At 41.0% G+C, this 21,016-nt stretch overlaps 1 protein-coding gene across 5 annotated transcripts in view; it reads left to right on the forward strand.

The window, feature by feature from the left end:
- LOC306962846 (connector enhancer of kinase suppressor of ras 2) overlaps positions 1–21,016 on the forward strand; it is a 143,870-nt gene that overhangs the window by 18,714 nt on the left and 104,140 nt on the right. For all 5 annotated transcript variants that reach the window (XM_079556182.1, XM_079556181.1, XM_079556185.1 and 2 more), the window contains exon 2: positions 10,418–10,581. In XM_079556182.1, the coding sequence (XP_079412308.1) occupies positions 10,418–10,581 (164 nt within the window). The remainder of the gene's footprint in view (positions 1–10,417; positions 10,582–21,016) is intronic.

Here is a 21,016-nt window from a genome sequence, read left to right on the forward strand (position 1 = left end):
CAACTATCGCAGTATTCAAATTCTTGGAAATTGGTGTTTAGTATTGACTAGTTGAATCTTTTCTATCGTGACACTACTCTCCCTCTGTCCTTCTCCCCGGTTTCTCTCCGTCTCTCTCTAGCCTTTGAGGAGAGGAGAGAGATGCATGAAATGTGGATGAAGTTGTCAACATGAGCTGCTGTGTGGACAGTCACCACTCTGGGACGCGGTAATGGAGTGCTTCAGTGCCTATCTATCCCCGAAATAAAATCTTTTGACACCGGGAAAAGCAGCGCACTCAAAGCACAAATGTATTCCCTTTCAATTCAGCTGAGCTATCACTAGAATACAAACGCCGGTCCCAATCTCTGTAGGAAATAAAGCCGTCGTACATTTCACCTTTTTTTTTTTTTTTAAATCACATAACCAACTTCAAACATTGTTATTTTTACAGTCTCTCTGTCATTTGGGTGAAAAAAAAAGAAGGATGCCCAACTTCTAACTGCGATTTAAGTATTTTCTTCATACTTTTCCATCCTGATGTCGTGGCCTGGCTCCTTGTGAATACATTTGTATGATTACGCAGACTTCCTGTGTAAATGTCTTCTTTACCATAGATACAGACGGCATCTCTGGGATTGCCCATATATATGGTCATGTTTGAAAACAGTTAAAGCAGTACTAAGTAACTCTTGCCCCTAGAGGCCATAAGCGCAACTGCAGGTGTCGTAGCATGTTACAATTTTTTTACTTGTTAATTTGATTTGGAGAGTAAATACTACGCTGACAGGAAAGGCGAAGGGAATGGAAATATTTTTTTTCACTCAAACTTGGCTGTAAATACTGTTTAAAGTGACGTTAGCCCGCAGCTAGCTTTGCTTGTTAGCATGTTAGCTTCTTCTTCGTGATTCCATTAGTGTGTATTGGTGGCTCCGGACCGGTGGCAGTCAAGTTGGAGGAGATGAAAGACCTTCCAATCATCCCATAAACACTTGTATTACCCCCACAGGGACTACGAAAAGGATTTATTAAGGTAAACTTTCTCTAATTATTCAAAAACTGCTTTAACAAATGCTGAATTATGAATATAGTTTTCTACTAGTTAAAGATGCAAAGACATGGAGAGGAGCAAAGTGGTTCAACAGCCCATAAATACATAACAGAACAGAGAATGCTAATATAATGCTACACGTTAGCATCGGGCTAATGCTAACAGCTAGCCACAACAGCCGTTTTTTCACTTCTACAGAACAATCTACTGTGAGAAAATATCCATATGGACCCGATTTACACTTGACTTTATTTGTATGTGATAAATAAGCTCATATTCCACCAGAAAATGGCTAAAAAGAGTGAAAAATTGTGTTTCCCAAAATATTCTATTTTCCCTCTTGGCGAGGCCACGCCCCCTTCTATGACGAGATGCCGTCTGTATCTATCTGTATCTATACTGTCCCGTCTCCCAGGGGGAAGCAGGAAGCAGCTCATCAGTTGATCCAATGCATTTCTTGCTTCGCTCATGCAGAAATGTACCATGTATTTTGTGCGTTTGCCGTAATAACAGTGGGTTAGGAAGATGGTATTTTGTCGTGGTGTTAAGAGGACACAGACGATTGACGGTGATGTTTTGAATAATCGCTCGCTTGAATGTAGTGCCTCGACTTACGGCCGATGTGTCACTGTAGTAGCCGGGCCCCATGTGCTGTTGGAGCGGCCATATGAACCCAGATCAGCACTTTGTCCTGGGGGGAGGCTGACTCACGTGATTGGACTGAGCAGCTGCAGTAGTTATCTTTATGCATATAGGCCACTGTATAGCTATGTGTTTATTTAGAGTATTTTATCACGCCTCAGATGGGCTCTTATAAAGTTCAGCCAATGCATTTGGGAAAACAGTGGGAACTAATGCTTTTACTCCATTTTGCGTTTGCAGGAGTCATGCACATGTCTAATATTGGTTTATGTTGAAGAAACTTTGTAAAAGTTGTGTCTGTCTCTACATTATGTTGTTCTAAAACGGTGGTGTGGGCAGATGGTGGTCAGCAACAAAGTACATTTACTGTAAGTACTGTACTTAAGAAGAGTTTTTGTGGATTTGTACTGTATCTTTTTTAGTAATTTGACTTATTACTTTTACTTCACTGCATTCAAAAGAGAAATTAACTACTTTCTACTCCACTACATTTCTAAAAAGCTCTGGAGTAAAAAGCGTTTTGTTTGTTATAAAAAGCCTTAAAAATGCACACTCCAGAACAGTAGGTGGCGCCGTGCGGATGTGCTGTCAAATGCCACTGACTCACAACAACTCTGTAGCTTTTAAAAAACACAAAAGTTCTGTCTAAATTCACCATATGGCAAGATAACCAGGACCAACCTTCATTGTTGTGAGTCAGTGGCACCTGCTGTTCTGGAGTGTGCATTTCTAAGGCTTTTAAAACTTCTGAGCACAACTGTAGTTAAGTATTTTCAACTTGTTTTGACTCAAAAATTGGATTGAGCAACTTTGACTTTTATCGGAGCAATATTTGACCAGGACTATCTGTATTTTTACTCAAATAATGAAGACTTCTCAGCTTCTTTATTGAATTTAGATGTAATTTTCCTTAATTAGAACTAGTTGAGTCCCATTTTTAGACCTGGTTAGTCCGAGTTTAGGTTTAAGTTCTAATCCTGTGATTTGGATCTAGACATACTAAGAAAGTTACATGTTTTCTTCAGTGGTAAAACTTAGCGACCCACTGCATCAGACAATTGGATCTTCAAAGACAAAGCAATTATAGCATCAGAGTATTATTTGTCACTTGTTGTTGAAGTAGCAGTAGCAGCAGTAGGAGTGGTACTTCCCTTTTCTAAGATATATTTTTTGTCCTTATGCCCCTAAAGAGATTAATCCTCTGCATTTGATCTCGATCTTGAATAGGTTTGGTCACTGTGGATGCTCTAACTTGCAAAGTAGCATAGCAACGTTTGTTAGTGGTACTTGTTTACTTTATCAACCATAATAATGATAATGTTGAGGCGACTAACCTAAGCCCTCCTTTCTTCTCTGTTGGAAGCCCTTTATCTCTCCGCACTGGGATGTAGAGCATAGCCGCACAGTGACGCTTCTTCTGAGGATTCCGCTTGAAACATGTTTGATTTTTTATTCATAGGCTCACCATATAGGCTGCAAACACGTGCGTTACTGTAGTTAAGAGTCCGGCAAAAGCTGCAGTTAATGGGGGCATTGCACATCGCGCAAACCATCATCAAAAATGCATTCTTTTCGAAGTCAGAGATACAATATATAGACTATAGAAAACAAGTGCGTAACATTTTATATGCCCTTTATTCTATTCTTATGGTACCATTTCTTCTATACACTATAATGATTAATTGCGTGTATTTTTTGTATTGATCAAGCCCATAACTCATCTTAAACCCTATCTGTAAAGGGACTCCTATCCTATTTATAGCCTGAAGGAAGGAAGAGGACGCCCGGAGAAACTATCCATCTGCTGCGTCAGTGCTGGCTTTTCATCTGGACATTGCATTTGTTTCAGTATTTGTCTGTGTCATTGATGGTTCTGTTTGTGAATCATATTTGTGGCGCCCTGTGAGGCTACAGCTACCAGGTCCCGGGTTTGATCCTCGAGTTCAGTGTGGAGTTTACTTGTTCTATCCGTGTCTGAGACAGTTCTCTCCGGGTACTCTGGTTTCCCCTACCACTAAAACATGTACACTAGGTAAAGCCTGCAACCAAGTGATTGCAACCATTAGCCTGGCTTCACATCTGGAGACAAGTTCCCAGGCGCATGCCTATACTTTGGCTGCCCACTGCTCCTACAGGTCGCCCCAGCGGCATTGAGGGATGGGTCAAATGCAGAGAATGAATTTCCCCACAGGGATCAATTAAGTACAAGAATACTGTACAAGAATAAACTGCTCACACCATTTTATAAAATAATTGTCCTTCCAAATACCAGCTTATAAAATATTTTAGCTATCAACAAGGCTAGATCAAGATCCAATCTAAACCAGATCTGAAAAAGGTCTAAAAAAGGCCTTCATTTTGCGCTTAAAGGGGCTAGATGCAAGATAGCCATTTTATACTCACTACTGCCACCTCAGGTCATACATGTAACTGCACCATATTAAGCCCGTGCATGACGGCAATAAGTAATACCGTCTTGAGTGACAGTGCAGGATTTTAGCAGCAGTTGTGGTGAACAGGTCTGGGCTCATTCTACACGCTAGGACATTGTTGGAACATGTAGGGGGAGGAAAATACAAAATTTTAACATTTTTAAACTCTGAACAGTCCCTTTAAGTCTAAACCGGAGGGGAAAAAAACAAAAACACCTATTGTAAGTATATCCGGCAGCAGCATTGAATAGCATAGAAGAAGAGAGTTTATTTGTCATTCATTTACTGTTATTTGATTTTAAAAAAAAAATCTCTCTTTTTTGTGTGGCAGAAGTAGCTGTAGATTTTGCTCAGGACTACCAGCCGATTGGACCTTATGAATTGTTTTATAATTACATACAATCAATCACAGGCACTCATCATTGTATTTGTATATGTAACTACAGGGTAGAATAGTAATAAAGTAAAAGAAGGTTTAGCTAGAGTAATCTTCCCAACCCCGCCGTTTGAAAGCAGCCTTCTTTCCCTGCTCTCTCTCATCTCTGCGTGGACACATTTTTCCCGAGCTTCTTGCTGTTGGCTGTTTCCTCCATGTCTGTGCATTACTGTATGAGCCGCTGTAGCTTCTGGCCACTCGGAATGAATGTGTTTGCTCCAGTTGCTCTTATCTCTGGCAGCAACCGTCATGACTTATTAGACTGCACACATGGCTCTATATTGTCTCTGCGGTCTGTGGGATTCGGAAGTTCCCGATTTGAATGTAGAGCTGTTGTGGAGCAAAGCCAGGGCGGGATGACGTCAAATCATTTGGACGTACAGTATTAGTGATCAGTTTGTGTCACATTCATTATTGTAGTGTGGTCTTAACTCTTTGTGTTATTTGAGGATACTGAAGGATGGGATGAAGAACACATTAACAGTTTGTAGCCTAGATTATATTTTGTCACAAGTCACTCAAAGCGATTACAAGGGGTAGGTATTAATTTCCTCCTTACTGTGTGGTAGTAAGCAGCACATGTAGCCACATCTGCCCTGGGGTAGACAGATAGAAGCGCACACATCACCGCCATCAAACTAATCACACACGCATCACTTACCCTGGCTTTTCCCACAGGGTCTCCCATACAGACCTGTTAGCTTCTGAAAGTTTGGGCCTTCACAAGTTTGCATGAACTTACTATATTAATAATACTTTACAATATTTAGCTAAATGTTTGAGGATTGTGTTCCAGATGTTGCGAGTTCATTCATTTGATGAACAAAGAAAATGAAAGAGACACAGGAGCGGATCTAGTGGCTGCTGCCAACCCAAGTAAAGGTCTTGCCACCCCAGCTGCCCGCCCATTGTCATGTGATGTCTCACATCTGCTCTAGAAGCTTTGGGGGCTCACAGAGGCTCACTCTCAGTTAGCACTTTTTTGACAGGTCAAAGAATTATTATTATTAACTTTAGAGCTAAAAAAGGATCCAGGTGCCAACTCCTGTGGCTCCAAAGATGATGATTTTATATTTTTTTGTATTTTTTTAACAAAAGTTTCTTGAATTAGAAACCCCCTGCTTATATTATGGACAATGCTACTATTTGTGTTTGATTTTGGGAGGCTCAGCTGCATCTACACGGAAACATTTCCTTGCAATCAAGCAAAACTTGCATAGCCCCGCTATAAACATTCGACATTGTAAAATGTGTTGCCGCCCCAGAAATGATCCCTGACCCTATTTGCCACCCTGTGACTTTTTTTCTAGATCCGCCCCTGAAGAGACTTGATGCAAATGAGCTTTTCCCACAAAATCATTCACTGTCTTTTTATGTCTCTGTGATGGTGTTTTTGCTGTATGTTTGTGCCTGTGTTTGTCCTGTCATGACATCAACCTGCCATGGGACTACGGATGAAAATTAGCCTATATGGCTAACTCCGGCACATTTACATGTTGAAGAAACACATGTTGATTAACGTGCACTGTCCCAATTCAAATAAAGATATAAAAAAAGAAAAAAAAAAAAAAAAAAAAACATTTATAAAATTTGACTTTTCAGGCTCAGTAGAAAAGTGATACAACTGCAGTTACAAACTGTATGGAATAAACTAGTTGGTGAAATGATATTTTTTTCCTCTTTTTGAAGTAACTTCTTGGATTAGTTTTATTACACAGTACTTTACTTCTGATCATGTTACTATTAGTTTAAAGTAGGGCTGGGCGATTTTGAAAAAAAAAGGAAATCCTGATAATTATCCCCACATTGATTGAACTCGATCTTCGATTCGATTTTATTTTTTCATAATAAACTAAATACATTTTGCTGATTCATAAAATTAGATACAGCTTTTATTCAAACCTCAGAGATCGTTGAGATTTACCAAAGTAAAGATTGCGATTAATTGCCCAGCCCTAGTTTAAAGTAACAGTACTCTTACTTGAGTAAAACATACTGTCAATGGTCTATTCCCACTGTGAGTATCTGTACTCGACAAAAGCTTTATGTCACCCTATAAAAAGTCAAATGAAATCTTACTGGTAATTAATACATTTTCTTGTATTGTTATATTTGTACTAATCTCTTTTATTAACTAGAAATATCACAATTTCTATGTTTGAATTATTTTCTGTCCCTTTACATCAACAATAAAGCATAAATCAAACGTTTATGCTCAAATAGTTAATCAGTACTCAAGTAACATTTTCACTAAGTACTTGATACTTGATTAATTACATGGGTCACTTTCTACTCTTTACTCTTACTTAAATACTTCAGCTATGTTAACTCTACCCACATCTGTCCAAATGTGATGTGAATGCGTGGAGACTTGTCATGACAATACAAACTTTAAAACATCCTTAATCTTTCGTGTGACATCTCTTATTACAGTAAGTTTCCTTCCTCTCCTGCCGCGCCCTCCGTGATGTGCAGCGTGGGTGTGTCGCTGGGGACGGTTTCTATTAAAACAGTCCTGACTTGTGTTGCTCTGCGCCGCTGTTGTGTGAGATCTGAAATTGCTCCGCTGTGCCGCTCGTAACAAGATTGTTTGTCCGTGTCAGTCAGAGCAACACCAGGCGTAGATTTTGTCTCCTCCTGTCCCGTGGCGTTGGTGGAAAAGGGGGGGGTGGTGGGGGGGGGGGGGGGGGGGGGGGGGGGGTGGAAAATGTGATGCTTGGGGCTGGTCCTCTGTGTCTGGGTTTGTGGGATTTGAATGTTTTATTTGGTGGTGGGAGGAGAAACTGTGGCCTAGTGGTAGTTCCTGCAATCCTCAACTTAACCCAAGTCAATTAATTGTGCCCAAATGAAGGCCTTAAAGGAATAGGCCACCGTTTTTAAATCTTCTTTCCCTATTTAAATATGGAAACATGAGGCTTTACACAATACAAATATAGATACAGACGGCATCTCTGGAATCGCCCATATATGGTCATGTTTGAAAACAGTTAAGGGGGAAAACAATTTGGAGAAAAATCTAAACTTTCTGTAATTATTCAAAAAATACTGTAGCAAATGCTGAATTATGAATATAGTTTTTTACTAAATAAAGATACAAAGACATGGAGAGGAGCAAAATGGCTCAACAGCACATAAAAACATAAATAACGGAGAATGCTAGCATGATGCTACATGTTAGCATCGGGCTAATGCTAACATAAATAACGGTTAGCTATGACTGCCGTTTTTTCACCTCTACTGAACAATCTGCTGTGAGAAAATATCCATATGGGCCCGATTTACTCTGCAGTGATATGTAGTATTTAAAGTATTTAACAATGTATTACTATCCGCTTGATAGTGTGCAGTGATCCATTCGATTACAATATTAATTTCTTATAAAGTTTTATTGCACAATAGCATAACTCAAAAATGTTATTACATGTTGAACAGTTATTGCAAAATGTGTCTTAACAGCGTGTGACCTTTTTTTGTGGAAACTTTTTTTTGGTCAAGCCATATTTTTTACTGCACAAGTTCATCAACTATACAGAAAAAAAAAAACAATGGTCTAAAAGAGACTGAATGGCAGTTTTGGCTTAAATTGTAACTTGTAATTGTTGAATATTGCATCTTCCCTTCTTGGACCCTGTTTGGATTTTAAATTTGCATTAATTTCTTTTGTGTGTGATTAGAAATATAATATTTGAGTGTTAAAATGGCTTTGAAACACATTATTGTTGACTTGTATTATCCCCATATTTAGGGCAGTCACGATAATTACAATATCGACTGATTGTTCAATAAATAACAGACAAATGACATTTATCGTCAGTACATTTATCAGCATTTCCCCCCTATTTTTTCTTTGTTTAACTTGTTACATTATATTTCATGTTTATTGCAGCTCGTGTGTTATTTTTGGATATGATTAAGCACTTTTAGAACAAAGGTTTACTGTCATTTTTATGCCTGAGAGTTGACAGTGTCGTTAAAGTCAATAATATCGTTTATCGCGATGCTTTCCAGCCTCAATATATCGAACTTCAAATTTGTTATCGTTACATTTCCCGATGCTACAGCACAATCCGGTCTGTATCCAAGATTTTGACTAACAACAACTTGCACATTTCCATGCTCCTCCTCAGTACGTGTGCGCAGTTGCATTAGCGCTTCAGTATTCCGAGCTGCACGGGTAGATTTGCGTCTCTTCATTCTCATTTTCCCGTGGAAGCTTGTTGGTCGGGTCTGCGGGGAGGCGTGTTTCTGCTGACTGCGTTTGGTCCGGCGCCCGAGGCCCCTCTCTGATCAATACCGTCCACAGAGCCGCCGCGGACACAGCTGAGTGGCTCGCAGCCTCAGTCACACGTCGATATGTTACTCTCCAGTGTCCGGGCGTGATTTGGAAATTGCTACAAACAATTAGGGACTGGCATCACAGACGGAGTAGTGATGGTAAAAGCGAACGCTGATTGGGATCGATATTGTACAGTAACTGAGATGATCAAATGGAAAATGCAGCTTAGCAACACAACTCTATGAGACTATAATTGCTGCTCGTCTTTGATCGAGCTAAAAGGGTCAAACTATTAGTGTTAAGCTATTTTGGTATAAACTACATAATGCACAGAGTAGAGATATAATTATGAACGTAAATATATCACAGAATAGAAATGATGAAGTTGCTTGGTGTGTGATCAATATTATGTTAGAGCCAGGCCAATTTGTACAATTCAATATAGTAACCTATACAATATCCAGATGTGTGGTTTTGATGAAATGAGCTGGAAAATGGGCGGATATGGTCAAAGGTAAAGCTGCTGGTGTCTGATCCTTATTGATTGGCTGAACCAATTAAATGTCTTTTCCAGTACAGTTGTAGCACAACTCTCTACACGTTTACCAGCACATTATAGTAATTATATTGTTTTTCTTTGCTGTGCAGTGTTTACCCAAAGAAGACATTGTATAATTTATCAGTTAGAGATTACATTTAGCTGTAAAATATGGAAAAAATCAGTATCACTTTATTTTACAGTACCCTGATACATGTACAAGTTAACCATTGTTACAGAGCACTATTGTAGTAAATTTATTTATGTATCAAGGGTAAAATACTGTGTTACCAAAAAATCCAAACCTAAAATATCTTATTTAGTTATGTGCTAAAGGGGCAAGATGCAAGTTTGCCATTTTATACTCACTACTGCCACCTCAGGTCATATGCGTAACTGCTGAAACATGTAGGGGGAGGAAAATACTTAGTTTTAACATTTTTAAACTCTGTATAGTCCCTTTAAATGCCACTGCTGACAAACTCTTCTTAGTGGTATTGTTGATACTGTGGACTAATATAGGGGCGATAGTGGCACAGTTGTTTGAGCGGGTAGTCTCGTGATTGGAAGGTTGCTGGTTCGAATCCCAGCTCCTGAAGGTGCCCACTGTTGTTGTGTCCTTGGGCAAGACACTTCACCCTCCTTGCCTCCAGTGTCTGGGTACACTGGTGTATGAATGAGAGCGTGAATAGGTGATTGGTTCCTTACTGTAAAGCACTTTGGGCCTGATAAATGAGTCCATTAATATACACAGGTTTATGATTTCATTGTAACAGTGGTTTGAAAGTTATGGTATTATTTACTGTTCCCAGATGGTCTTTTTTTTTTATAGTTTCTCTTTTACTTGGGTTTGGGTATTTATTTGTGTTTGTCCCTAGCTTGACCAACCCTTTCTGGACCCTTCTCCAACTCTGAGTTGTTTGGTCGCTGTTACCGAGCGTAGCTGGAGATGTAACCTGTTGTGCATGTTTTAAGGATTACTCCAACGTCGCCTCCTCCTCTCCTCCTCTCACAGCTGCCCATCACACATCTCACACCTGTCTCCCTGCATGTGTCCTCTCAGGTCTGGACGACTGTCTGCAGCAGTATGTGAAGAGTTTCGAGCGGGAGCAGATGGGAGGGGAGCAGCTGCTGCACATCACTCATCAGGAGCTGGAGGAGCTGGGCGTCACACGGATCGGGCACCAAGAACTCATCCTGGAGGCGGTGGACCTGCTCTGTGCTCTGGTCAGTAGTAAATTTTAGACATACAATATAGGTATCTATAAAAGTTATTAAATGACTTCTCACAAAAACGGTAACATCCTCTCCACTGTTTGCTTTGATATTAAGCAAACACACTGCCTGCTACATTAAACAGTTTTCTATAGTAGCCTCTGCTGCAAAGAGCCATGTGCAGCTGTGTGCTCCATATATTCACACTCGTCAGCACTATGCAGTACTCCATTATAAGGAGAGCAGCAGACTCTAGTACCTATTTATGGTGCAAAGTGTTTCAAGAAAAACACTGTGCTCCTACAGGCGTCAAGTGTGTGGTGTGATTATGATTGAAAATGTCATTGGAAATGAATAAACAGAGTGGTGTATTTCACATTTATTTAATACTATGTGTGGGATGTGAGTATTAACAACATCCTATTATATTAACACTACACTAATACAATGCATGCAGCTACTTGGGATATTAGAATAACTGCCCCTTGCTGGCATAATATGTGCTGTTGAAGTGCCCTTCTTTACACAACACACTTTAAATAATCAGCAGTCCATTCTAAAACCCACACAAATAGTTGAAAAAGCACATTCATTGCCTAGTGCCACTCAGGTGCATATGTGTTGGTCATGTGTGGTAATTTGAACAAAATTAACTATTTGCATACACAAAACACAGAGGGATCCTCCAGTGACGTATTTACAACATAATGTTTGAACATGTTGCCAGTGACAGTCCATTTACTTGTGTACTATATAATCTTGAAATATACATTTGCGTAATGGATGCTAAACGGATGTTGGAATTTGCCGATTGAATGTCAAAGTAGCAATACTGATTGTCAATAGCAGTATTAGTAGCTGTTGTAAAACAAACCCCTCCACCTGGTGCACTATGGACCCATTCTGTGAGCCATGCATGGAGTGAACACTTCCTGCATAAGTTTGTGGAGGATGGTGACAAACTGGGCTCTAGCTGCAGGAGCTTGCGACTTCTGCAGAACCCCAGCCTTTAAATACTCACATGGTGACCTGCCCTGGAGCTGATTACCCCTTGGTTGTCCTCGTAGGCATATCCATATGCCTGTCCCAAAGAGCCCCAGTGAGGTTTTTTTTAGCACTTGAGCCACTTTAAGATCTTTTAGGCCAAGTTCTGCAGCACCTGATCACAAACGGGTCCCTTCCCTCCCTCTGGAATACCTGCCGAGACGTTCTCGCCTGTGTGTCCACCGTTTTAACACAGGTAAGCGAGGCGGGATTCTCTGGCAAATAGTAACCTGCCGGAGGCAACTGCGAGGCAGAGCTTTTTTTCTCACTGGGATACTCTGGGCTAACCTGGCATGAGCCAGATTGATATTACAGTGCCAATAACATTAGCACTGATATCAATCTGGGATCAGGCTTGAATCGTTCGGGGAGAGGACGCACTTTTGGAGCATAAATTTGCAGCCGATTGGATCAAACACGCCACAAATCCAGTTTGAAAAACATGTGTTTGTGGGGTGGGTTGTTAAAGCAGATATTATGCTGACAGAAAAGATAAAGGAAGAGAGGGATTTTGTATGTACATTGTGCCACAACCCAATTACACAATGGAGATAATTTTTGTCACTCAAACTTGGCTGTAAATACTGCTAAAGTGGAGCTAGCCCACAGTTAGCTTTAGCCTGTTCGCTTCTACTTCATGATTCCATTAGTGTGTATTGTGCCTCAGAGGAGGCACAAGCATGGTTTTCTGGCCAGAGACACATCCCATTAACACTTGTATTACCCCGAGAGGGACTTCGAAAAAGATTTATTCAGGTAAACAAGTTACTTAGTGCTGCTTTAATATGACTGTACAAATAATTAAATCAGTATCAACAGTAGAATTTCTTTCAGATATTTCTCACGAAAGACTTTCTGTACAAAATGATTCGTGTTTACGCGTGAATAGTTTCACACTGTTCACTTTCTGGAAACTTGGCCCAAGACACGAATATTACCACCCACCACACAAACACAAGCGTTTTCTATTATTCTGAAGCTCCTGCAGTGTGCCATGGCCGGTCACTGCTGGCTGCTGTGGTGCTCTGGTCCTGTTCAGGATTAGAGAATTAGGGGGAATTAGGTGCTCCTCTCCCAAACGAACGCGAGTGAGTAACGTAGGATGAACGCGGTGTGTAGACGGGGTACGCAGCGTGCCCCTTATCTACAGGACGCACATGGCTGGATTAGTGCGTCCTGTTTGAATGTGGGCTCATCAGCACCTCACCTCTCTCTCCCACTCCCGCTCTCTGTCTTTTTCCAACTTCCAAACTATGAGGAGACACACCACACATACACACACGGCTAAATTAATGCAGTAACACAGGGAGGACTGTGGGGAGAAGTAGACATTTTTAGTATGAAGTCACCCCAGCTGAACTTTAAGATTTAAGCACATGAAAAACATCAGAGAGCAGGAATATTTGGGCACTGTCAAGGCAGCAGGGGGATTATCATTTTAATGGAGGTATCACTGTTAGGTGTAGGACATAAGCAGGTTTAAAGGTATACTGCTGTTTTATATGGTCAATTATTAAACATATACTATTTATCAATTATTGTGTTTATAAACGAGGAATATATCAATCACCACATGACATACTATACAAATCACTTAGCCTCATGTTTTCTCTGCTATGTTTGGTCAGGTTTATTAGAGTTTTAACCACTTAACTGCCACCATAGGGTAAGGGTTAGGATTAGGAGTAGGTTTAACAATTATTTACATCCAAATCTCCAAGCATATTGATTGGAGAGTTTGCAGCCTATATGCCAGTGTGACACCTAATTTGAAAGCCCAGACTTTCTAGTTTCTAAAAATATGTGTGAGATCTGTGTGAGCGAAACACAACTTACGTTACATTTGCCGCTCTTAAGCCTAATTATATCCATGTTAGGGTTAACCGACCCAAACCCTAGCCCCTGATCGGGGACGGCAGGTCACAGGTTTAAAGGGGGGGTATTATGCAAAATCGACTATTTCAAGCTTTACATCATGTTATGATGTCATTCCCTCATTAAAAACATGCCTGAAGTGTTGCCTTAGCACATTCACGTATTTTCGAGTAGTCTGTAAAAACTCTGATGGCAGCCATTTTAGGGATAAAACGCCTGATTCCTTCAGGAAACGCCCTCGACCTCCAGGATACGCCTCCGACCTTTCGTCACCAGCCGAGTAACCAACCACTGCTCTTCAGCAGAACCCCCTCCCCGCAGTGTCTAGCCCTAAGATGTAAACAGAGTCATCATGGAGGTTTAGCTTCATGTGTTGTGAACCGGAGCCACAGCAGACTTTTACAAAGACACACATCAGTGTTTCTGTTACCGAAACACCCAGGATTAAAACCGGTGACAAGAACACTTATTTCAGTGTCTGGTTCTGCGCTGGGCCTTGATGATGCCCAGAGCCTCCGGAGAAAGCTCATGCTAAGCTAAACCTCGAGTCATCACGTGGAAACGAGAAATATGCACAAATAAAGTCAATAAAACCACCACACACATAAAGAACCGTTTAACAATGATCACACACGGAGCCTGGCTTGTTGATTTGGAAGTGTATTGCTCACATTTCATCTACAATGGGTCGTAGCCGAGTGGCTTTCTCCCGGAGCTAACAAGCTAGCCGCGACAAGCTAACGGGAAAATTCACTGAATACAAGCAGCATATTATGCACTAAAAACGCCACTAAAACAGGCAACTGCTTGAAGCAGCCTTTATGATGATCACACAGGGAGCCTGGCTTGTTGATTTTGTAGTTTATTGCTCACATTTCATCTACAGTGAGTCGTAGCCGAGTGGTTTCTCCCGGAGCTACGGCACTATTAGCCACGGCAAGCTAACAACCTTCACCTTCACAACATTCATTGAAAACAGGCAGCATATTATGCACAAATAACGTCAATAAAGCAGCAACTACTTGAAGCAGCCTTTACGATGATCACACAATGAGCCTGGCTTTACACATTTGTGGTTTATTGCAGACTTTTCATCAACAATGAGCTGTAGTCGATTATAACAAGCTAACGGGTAACCTCGAAAAACCATTGTCCACCTGCACAGAAAATGTCCGTCTTTTAAATCGTATGGGCTCCTGCAGATCCTGGTGTCGTCCATGGGGGTATAGTTAGAGATCCATAGGGCATGGCAGTTGCAAAGAGATAGCCTCCAAACAGCAGTTATTTTTCAGGCAAGAGCCCCTTCCAAGCGTCCGGTGCGGAAGGTTCGTCTTCAAATCATATCCTGTGTGGCCATTGTTCACAAAGTGATAAACAGTAGGTCCTTTCCAACAATAAAAATTAAAATGCACCGATCGTAGTTTCAATACTGTGGAGAAAGTGTTGTGATGCCACAGACAGCGTGTGGAGGGGGCGTGTCGGAAAGGGTCAGAGGTTCTTAAAGAGACAGAGGCCTATTTCAAGCCATTTGCTACCACCATTTTGAAAGAGCAATTTTATACAAGGCAGTTATTCTAATTTACTGCATTGACAGACCAACAGAAGGTTTCGTCATCATTGTAGTGTGCTATAGACTGGTGCTATGTGGCTGAAAAAAGCACAATACCCCCTCTTTAAAGATCCTTTCAGCAAGGTTTGGCAAATATTTAACTCTCAAAATTGACTTAAAAAGTTGCAAATAGATTGTGCAGACGATAGAGTTCCCAGTCACCATATTCAACTGGACATTTCTCAGGATTTCGACAGTAAAATTGGTTGCAATGAAATAAACAGGTTGGGGACATGATGTGGAATAATAATAATCCAGTTGGAGTTTTGTGTAACCTCAAAAGAGTTTGTTCTAATCCTTTTCCAAATGTATCACACTGTTTTGATTACAGTTGCAATTGTAGGCATGTTGTCCTTGAATTTTCTCAGGATTGTCACTGTAAAAATTTAACAGGTAGGCGACTTGAGGAGAAGTAATAATCCAGTTAGGGTCTTAAAGCACCTTGAAAGAGATTGTTATAATCCCTTACCAAAAGTAGCATATATGGCACCGCAGATTTATCGCGGGCCACATACTGAAGTGTATATGGTGCGAAGGGCAACAGACTGTGGTCAGTGGAGTGAAACATTCAACTAGTGCATGAACCGTGTGACTTCACCTTCATTCAGCTTTACAACCCAGCTCTGTCTCGCACTAAAATGTTACTGAGGTTATAATTGTGTGTATTTATTAAAGGAACAGGCCACCGTGTTTGCATACTGAGATATGTTCTTACCTGAGCTTAGACGAGTTGATGCGTACCTGTCTGGTCTTTACACGTGCGCTCAGTCACGCAAAAAAAAACGAAGATGTTGTTAGCATTTAGCCTCTCCTCCTCTCCTCTATGGGGCCGAACGGGGCTGAAGTTAGAAGCGACCAAACTCTTCCACGTTTTCCCTATTTAAATACGTGAGTAGTCAGAAGCCCCATATGAGAGACCAATAGTCCCGTTTAGAAACATGAGGGCGTCCTTCCGTGGACCCACCACCTGCAGGAGGCGCCATAGGGGGCTGGTGCAATGTGATCACGATCCGGCAATGGACAAGTGGAAGGATGGATGGATACGTGAGTAGTTACACTAGTACCCCTTTTATCTGTTTAGAAAATCGACATGTTTAATTTTGTGTAACTGGACTTGGATTGTGTAACTACTCGTGTAGCTGTATTTAAATAGGGAAAACATGGAAGAGCTGGATCGCTTCTAACTTCACCCCCATTTGGCCCCATAGAGGAGAGGAGGAGAGGCTAAATGCTAGCAACATCTTTGATCTTTTTGCATGGCTGAGCGCACGCGTAAAGACCAGACAGTTACGCATCAACTCGTCTAGTAAGGTAAGGTAAGAACATATCTCAGTATGCAAATGACCTGTTCCTTTAAACTTACATCAACAAGTTCCATTACATGTGTCCCAACTCAGCACGAAACCTGAACAAACATTTATCTGAGGGCTGCATTTGGCTCCCCAGGTCTACAGTGGTTAAGGCTATCTCACGGAACACCCTTCTATCCTCACTGGTATGCGTCTTGGCAGCTACAATTTGCTGAATGTCTCTCATCGCTCTTCTCCCCGTGTCGCGCTGTGCTGCCTGTTTTATCCCATGATCCTACGAGGCCAAAACGTTTCAAATACACTCATTTAGATCTAGATGTAGTTTCTAGTCTCTGTATGTGTTGCCGTAGTAACACTGCACGATGAGCGCGAGGACGGGGGAATCACATTTGTGCGCAAAACGCCGGGTAATGACCCAAATTGGGGAGCATGTACAAAAATAAACATGACTTGAGGAAATCAAATCAAATCAAATGTATTTATATAGCACATTTAAAACAGCTGTTGTTGACCAAAGTGCTTCACAAAAGGTCTACAGTACAGAAGAGAAAAATATATATATATATAATAATAAGAAACACAACACGATATACAAAACAGCAAAGCACTAACAGCTTAGATTTGGCCAGATATGTGCTAGACAGTGTTAAAAGCTTTTGCATAAAAGTGTGTCTTAGGCAACGATTTAAACTGGTCCAGTGTCTGTGCAGCTCTGATGTGGAGAGGCAGGTCGTTCCACAGTTTTGGAGCTGCAACAGAGAAAGCCCTGTCCCCTTTGGTCACTTACTTGGAGGAACCTCTAAAAGCAGCTGATCAGCAGATCTCAGAGCCCGAGCAGGGGCGTGACGTACCAGAAGCTCGGACAAATACAGGGGAGCAGCGCCATGGAGACATTTAAAGACAAGTAAAAGCTTAAACCTCATCCTGTAATACACAGGAAGCCAATGTAGAGCAGCTAACACAGGGGTGATGTGCTGTCTCTTTCTGGTCCCTGTAAGGAGACGAGCAGCTGCGTTAAGCGCCCCCTGGAGGCGACGAATTGAACGCTGACCAAGACCAGTGTACACAGAATTACAACAATCAAGTCGCAACGCTATAAAAGCATGAATGGCTTTCTCAAAGTCACAGGCAGGTAGATAGTTTTTTACCTTGCTTAGGGTTTTAAGGTGGAAAAAGCTTGATTTGACAACATGATTTATATGTTTCTCAAATTAAAATTCATTGTCTACAAACACACTGAGATTTCTTGCGACTACATTCTTAGTAGGCAACTTGACTTGTGTATAGTCTGTTTTTTAGCGTTCGCTGTTCCCTTGTCAAAGAACCCCAATTAATTACTCATTATACTTAGCCTTGCACTAGAATGGATGTTTTCCTCTTTGAATCTCACTGACAATAGCATAACTCATTAGCCTTTGATCCAGCCCCACTTTAGATGTGCCCATTGTTTTTATTCCTAACAGATCAATCGTGTGGCCCATTGCTCATCTTTTCTGTGATAACTGTAATTGGCTGGCTCTATTATTCAAATGGCTCGCTATTCAGCCCGTACCTTGATATAGTGCGGTGCAGCGACGCTCGAATGACCCCTTTCTCATTGATTCTCAGTGTGCTGCACAGACCCATGTGTGTGTGCATCTGTGCTGCTGAATAAAAGGAAATCTACCCAGGTCAGCACTATGCTCCATAATAAGGAGAGCCAGGCCCGGTCCCCTTCCTCGTCTTTCTGCAGTAGAGCCCCGCGTTTTGTGATCAGCGCTGGGCTCCGCGTGCTGCTGACTGCGCTGTCATTGTCGCTGTGAATGTGGCAAAGAATAAACTCCTTCATCGCTTGGTCCAATTAGGGTGGCGTTGCCTTTTTCTGAGCACCAAAACATGTGTGGTGGTTCGATGGCTCATGCTCTCACCTCGCAGCAAGAAAGTACTTGGTCTGAGCCCTGGGTTTTGGATGTTTCGAAACTTGAAAATGTGTTTTAAGTGCAGATGGCAGATTTGAATGCTTTTGAGAATATTTACTTATTTAGAAGGATAACATCAGTTGCAAGTTCACCAGTTGCATAATTATTGTATTTCAGTGAAGCAACACTTTTAATGAAGAAATGTTGGACAGAAAAGAACATTTTTAAGCTGCTGACAGGAAGTGACATAGATAAAGGTAAAGTTCCATAGCAGTTTGACTCATTTCCCATTGTTTTAACATAGTCAGCGCGGCAACAGTGTAAAATTGTTGTCCATCTATGTCACTTCCTGTCGTTGTAACTAAGAACTAAGTAACTCATGCCCCTAGAGGCCATACGCGCAACTGCTGGTGTCGTAGCAAGTTGGGATTTTTTTACTTATTAATTGTCCGTGAGAGTAAATACTACTCTGACAGTAAAGGCGAAGTGAGAGAGGGATATTGTACATCCAATTACACAATGGAGATACTTCTTTTCACCCAAACTTGGCTGTAAATACTGTTTAAGTGGCGCTAGCCCGCAGTTAGCTGTGTCCGTTAGCCTGTTAGCTTCTTCTTCGTGATTTTTTGAGTGTATATTGGTGGCTTTGGTCCGGTGGCAGCAAAGTTGCAATTGTGGTTTTCTGGCTAGAGACACCAGGGGACGATGAAAGACCCCCCGATCATCCCATTAACACTTGTATTACCCCCAGAGGGACTACGGAAAGGGTTTATTAAGGTAAACAAGTTACTTAGTTTTGCTTTGAATATAGTGTTTATATGCTATTGCTATGTTTATAGCCAAAATTGTGTCTAATGTGTCATAAGTTCAGTTTAGTCATTATTTTCCTAATTCAGTTCCACTTTAGCCTTGTACTGTCCCTGTCAAATAAACTAATACATAAAATCTCACTATTTTGCAAGTTTGACAGTGTACGAGAGATTTTTCAGTTTTATACTCTACATACGATTTCTCCTAATGTAAGAAGCAGATGTGCTCATTGCCTTCTGTTCCACTTACTGTATTGAAAAATATTATAATAATCGCAATTTTCAAGACAGTTATTGAATGTTGAACGTTTTCATGCAGCGTTTTGCTGTAGCAATGTCATCATGTGTAAAATCGGTATTGCAGTTAGCTCATATTATTGTTATTTTGCATCTTTATAGATTATTTAACCCAGTAGATTATTGGTTGTTGCGTTTTGAGGTACTAATTTTATTCCATGCTCATATTGCTTTGGGCCTAATAAGTCATTTGGATCTATATTACTCTCTGAATGCTGTAATGTTTTTAAAACTTTTGATTTCATTGCAGTTATTCGAAGCACATGCATTTGCAGATAAACCCACACTAGTTATTTTGCTTTGCTTTTTGTCCGCCGAGGTTATTGATGGGTAAAGCACTTTAACTATTAAACTTCATAGGTTAATTTATGCCCTCGTGATTTACGAAGATAGGATCTGTTGGTGGTACATGCACCTCTCCTCTTATGCAGGAAATTGTTCGCAACTTTATAGACAGAGTTTAAGTAGCCCTGTGATTGATTTGCGGCGTGACTTCATGCGGAAACATATTGATTGGGTAGTGACTATATTAGGTTATTATTAGCAGAGAACCCAGGGAGGCTCTCGAGTGTAAAACTGTAAAACTGTAAAACTAAGAAATGCTGTCAGCTCTTTTTTTTTTATAGCAGTAAGATTACGTATTAAATCATTTTTCAGCTTATATGACTGTATACTTTGATTACCGAATACAATACTAGTTCAGTGTTGAGGGAGAGAATCCGGAAGTTGAGACAAACATCAGTATAAATGTGCCAGAAGCAGAAAAGAGAGACATTAAGCTTGATGAACAGCAAGGGGCCTTTTTGTTGGTTAGCAGGTCATTGTGACTGTCAGTATCACTCACTCACTAATTTAAATCATGCCATACAGCCACACCATCTCTATAGTACAGTCACAACCTTGGTTCCATGTTAAATAAATAAGCTAATCACAACGCACTCGCTAATGCTGACGTCCACAGCAGATTATACCAGGGATCTCCAACCAGTAGCTCCACATGCTCTTTCTAAGCAGCTCGCCAAACACTTTCTACATGTCGACATGCATTGATGACTCACATTTTAGATGCATTTTCTGTTTGTTCTGAATATACATTTAGGTCAAGTGAAATATGAGGACAAAACTCAAATCCTCTCCTGGGTGAACTCCACCGAAGATCAGGGCGGTCAACTCTCACGCTTCCGCCGTGAGACACACGCGTTTGTGTGCCTTCACACGCTCTCACGCCACACTCCTCATATCTCATGCTCAACCAAAACACATTCCTGACTTTTAACTGCGAGCGGCTGGTATATAAAACCAATGTATTATTTATTATTAGTATATGACTCTTCACAACTCAAGTAGAACGCTCCATTGACTTGAATGGGTTTTTTCCAATGTCCTACTGGTCACTATTTTCCGATAGAGGACCTCTGAATAAAAAGAAATAATGACTGCTGCCAATGGCAACGGAGTTTGTGCTCGTAATACAGGTCTTTCATATCACTCCGCACGTAGTAGTAGAGGACACTGGGAAGTTGGGGGAATCGCTCGTGAAGTTTACGGGAGTCTGACTTTCAACTTACCCAGAGATTCACCACCATTCCTCCAACTGCACCATCA

The sequence above is a fragment of the Gobius niger genome (assembly GCF_951799975.1).
Source record: "Gobius niger genome assembly, chromosome: 5".
Classification (NCBI taxonomy): Eukaryota; Metazoa; Chordata; class Actinopteri; order Gobiiformes; family Gobiidae; genus Gobius; species Gobius niger.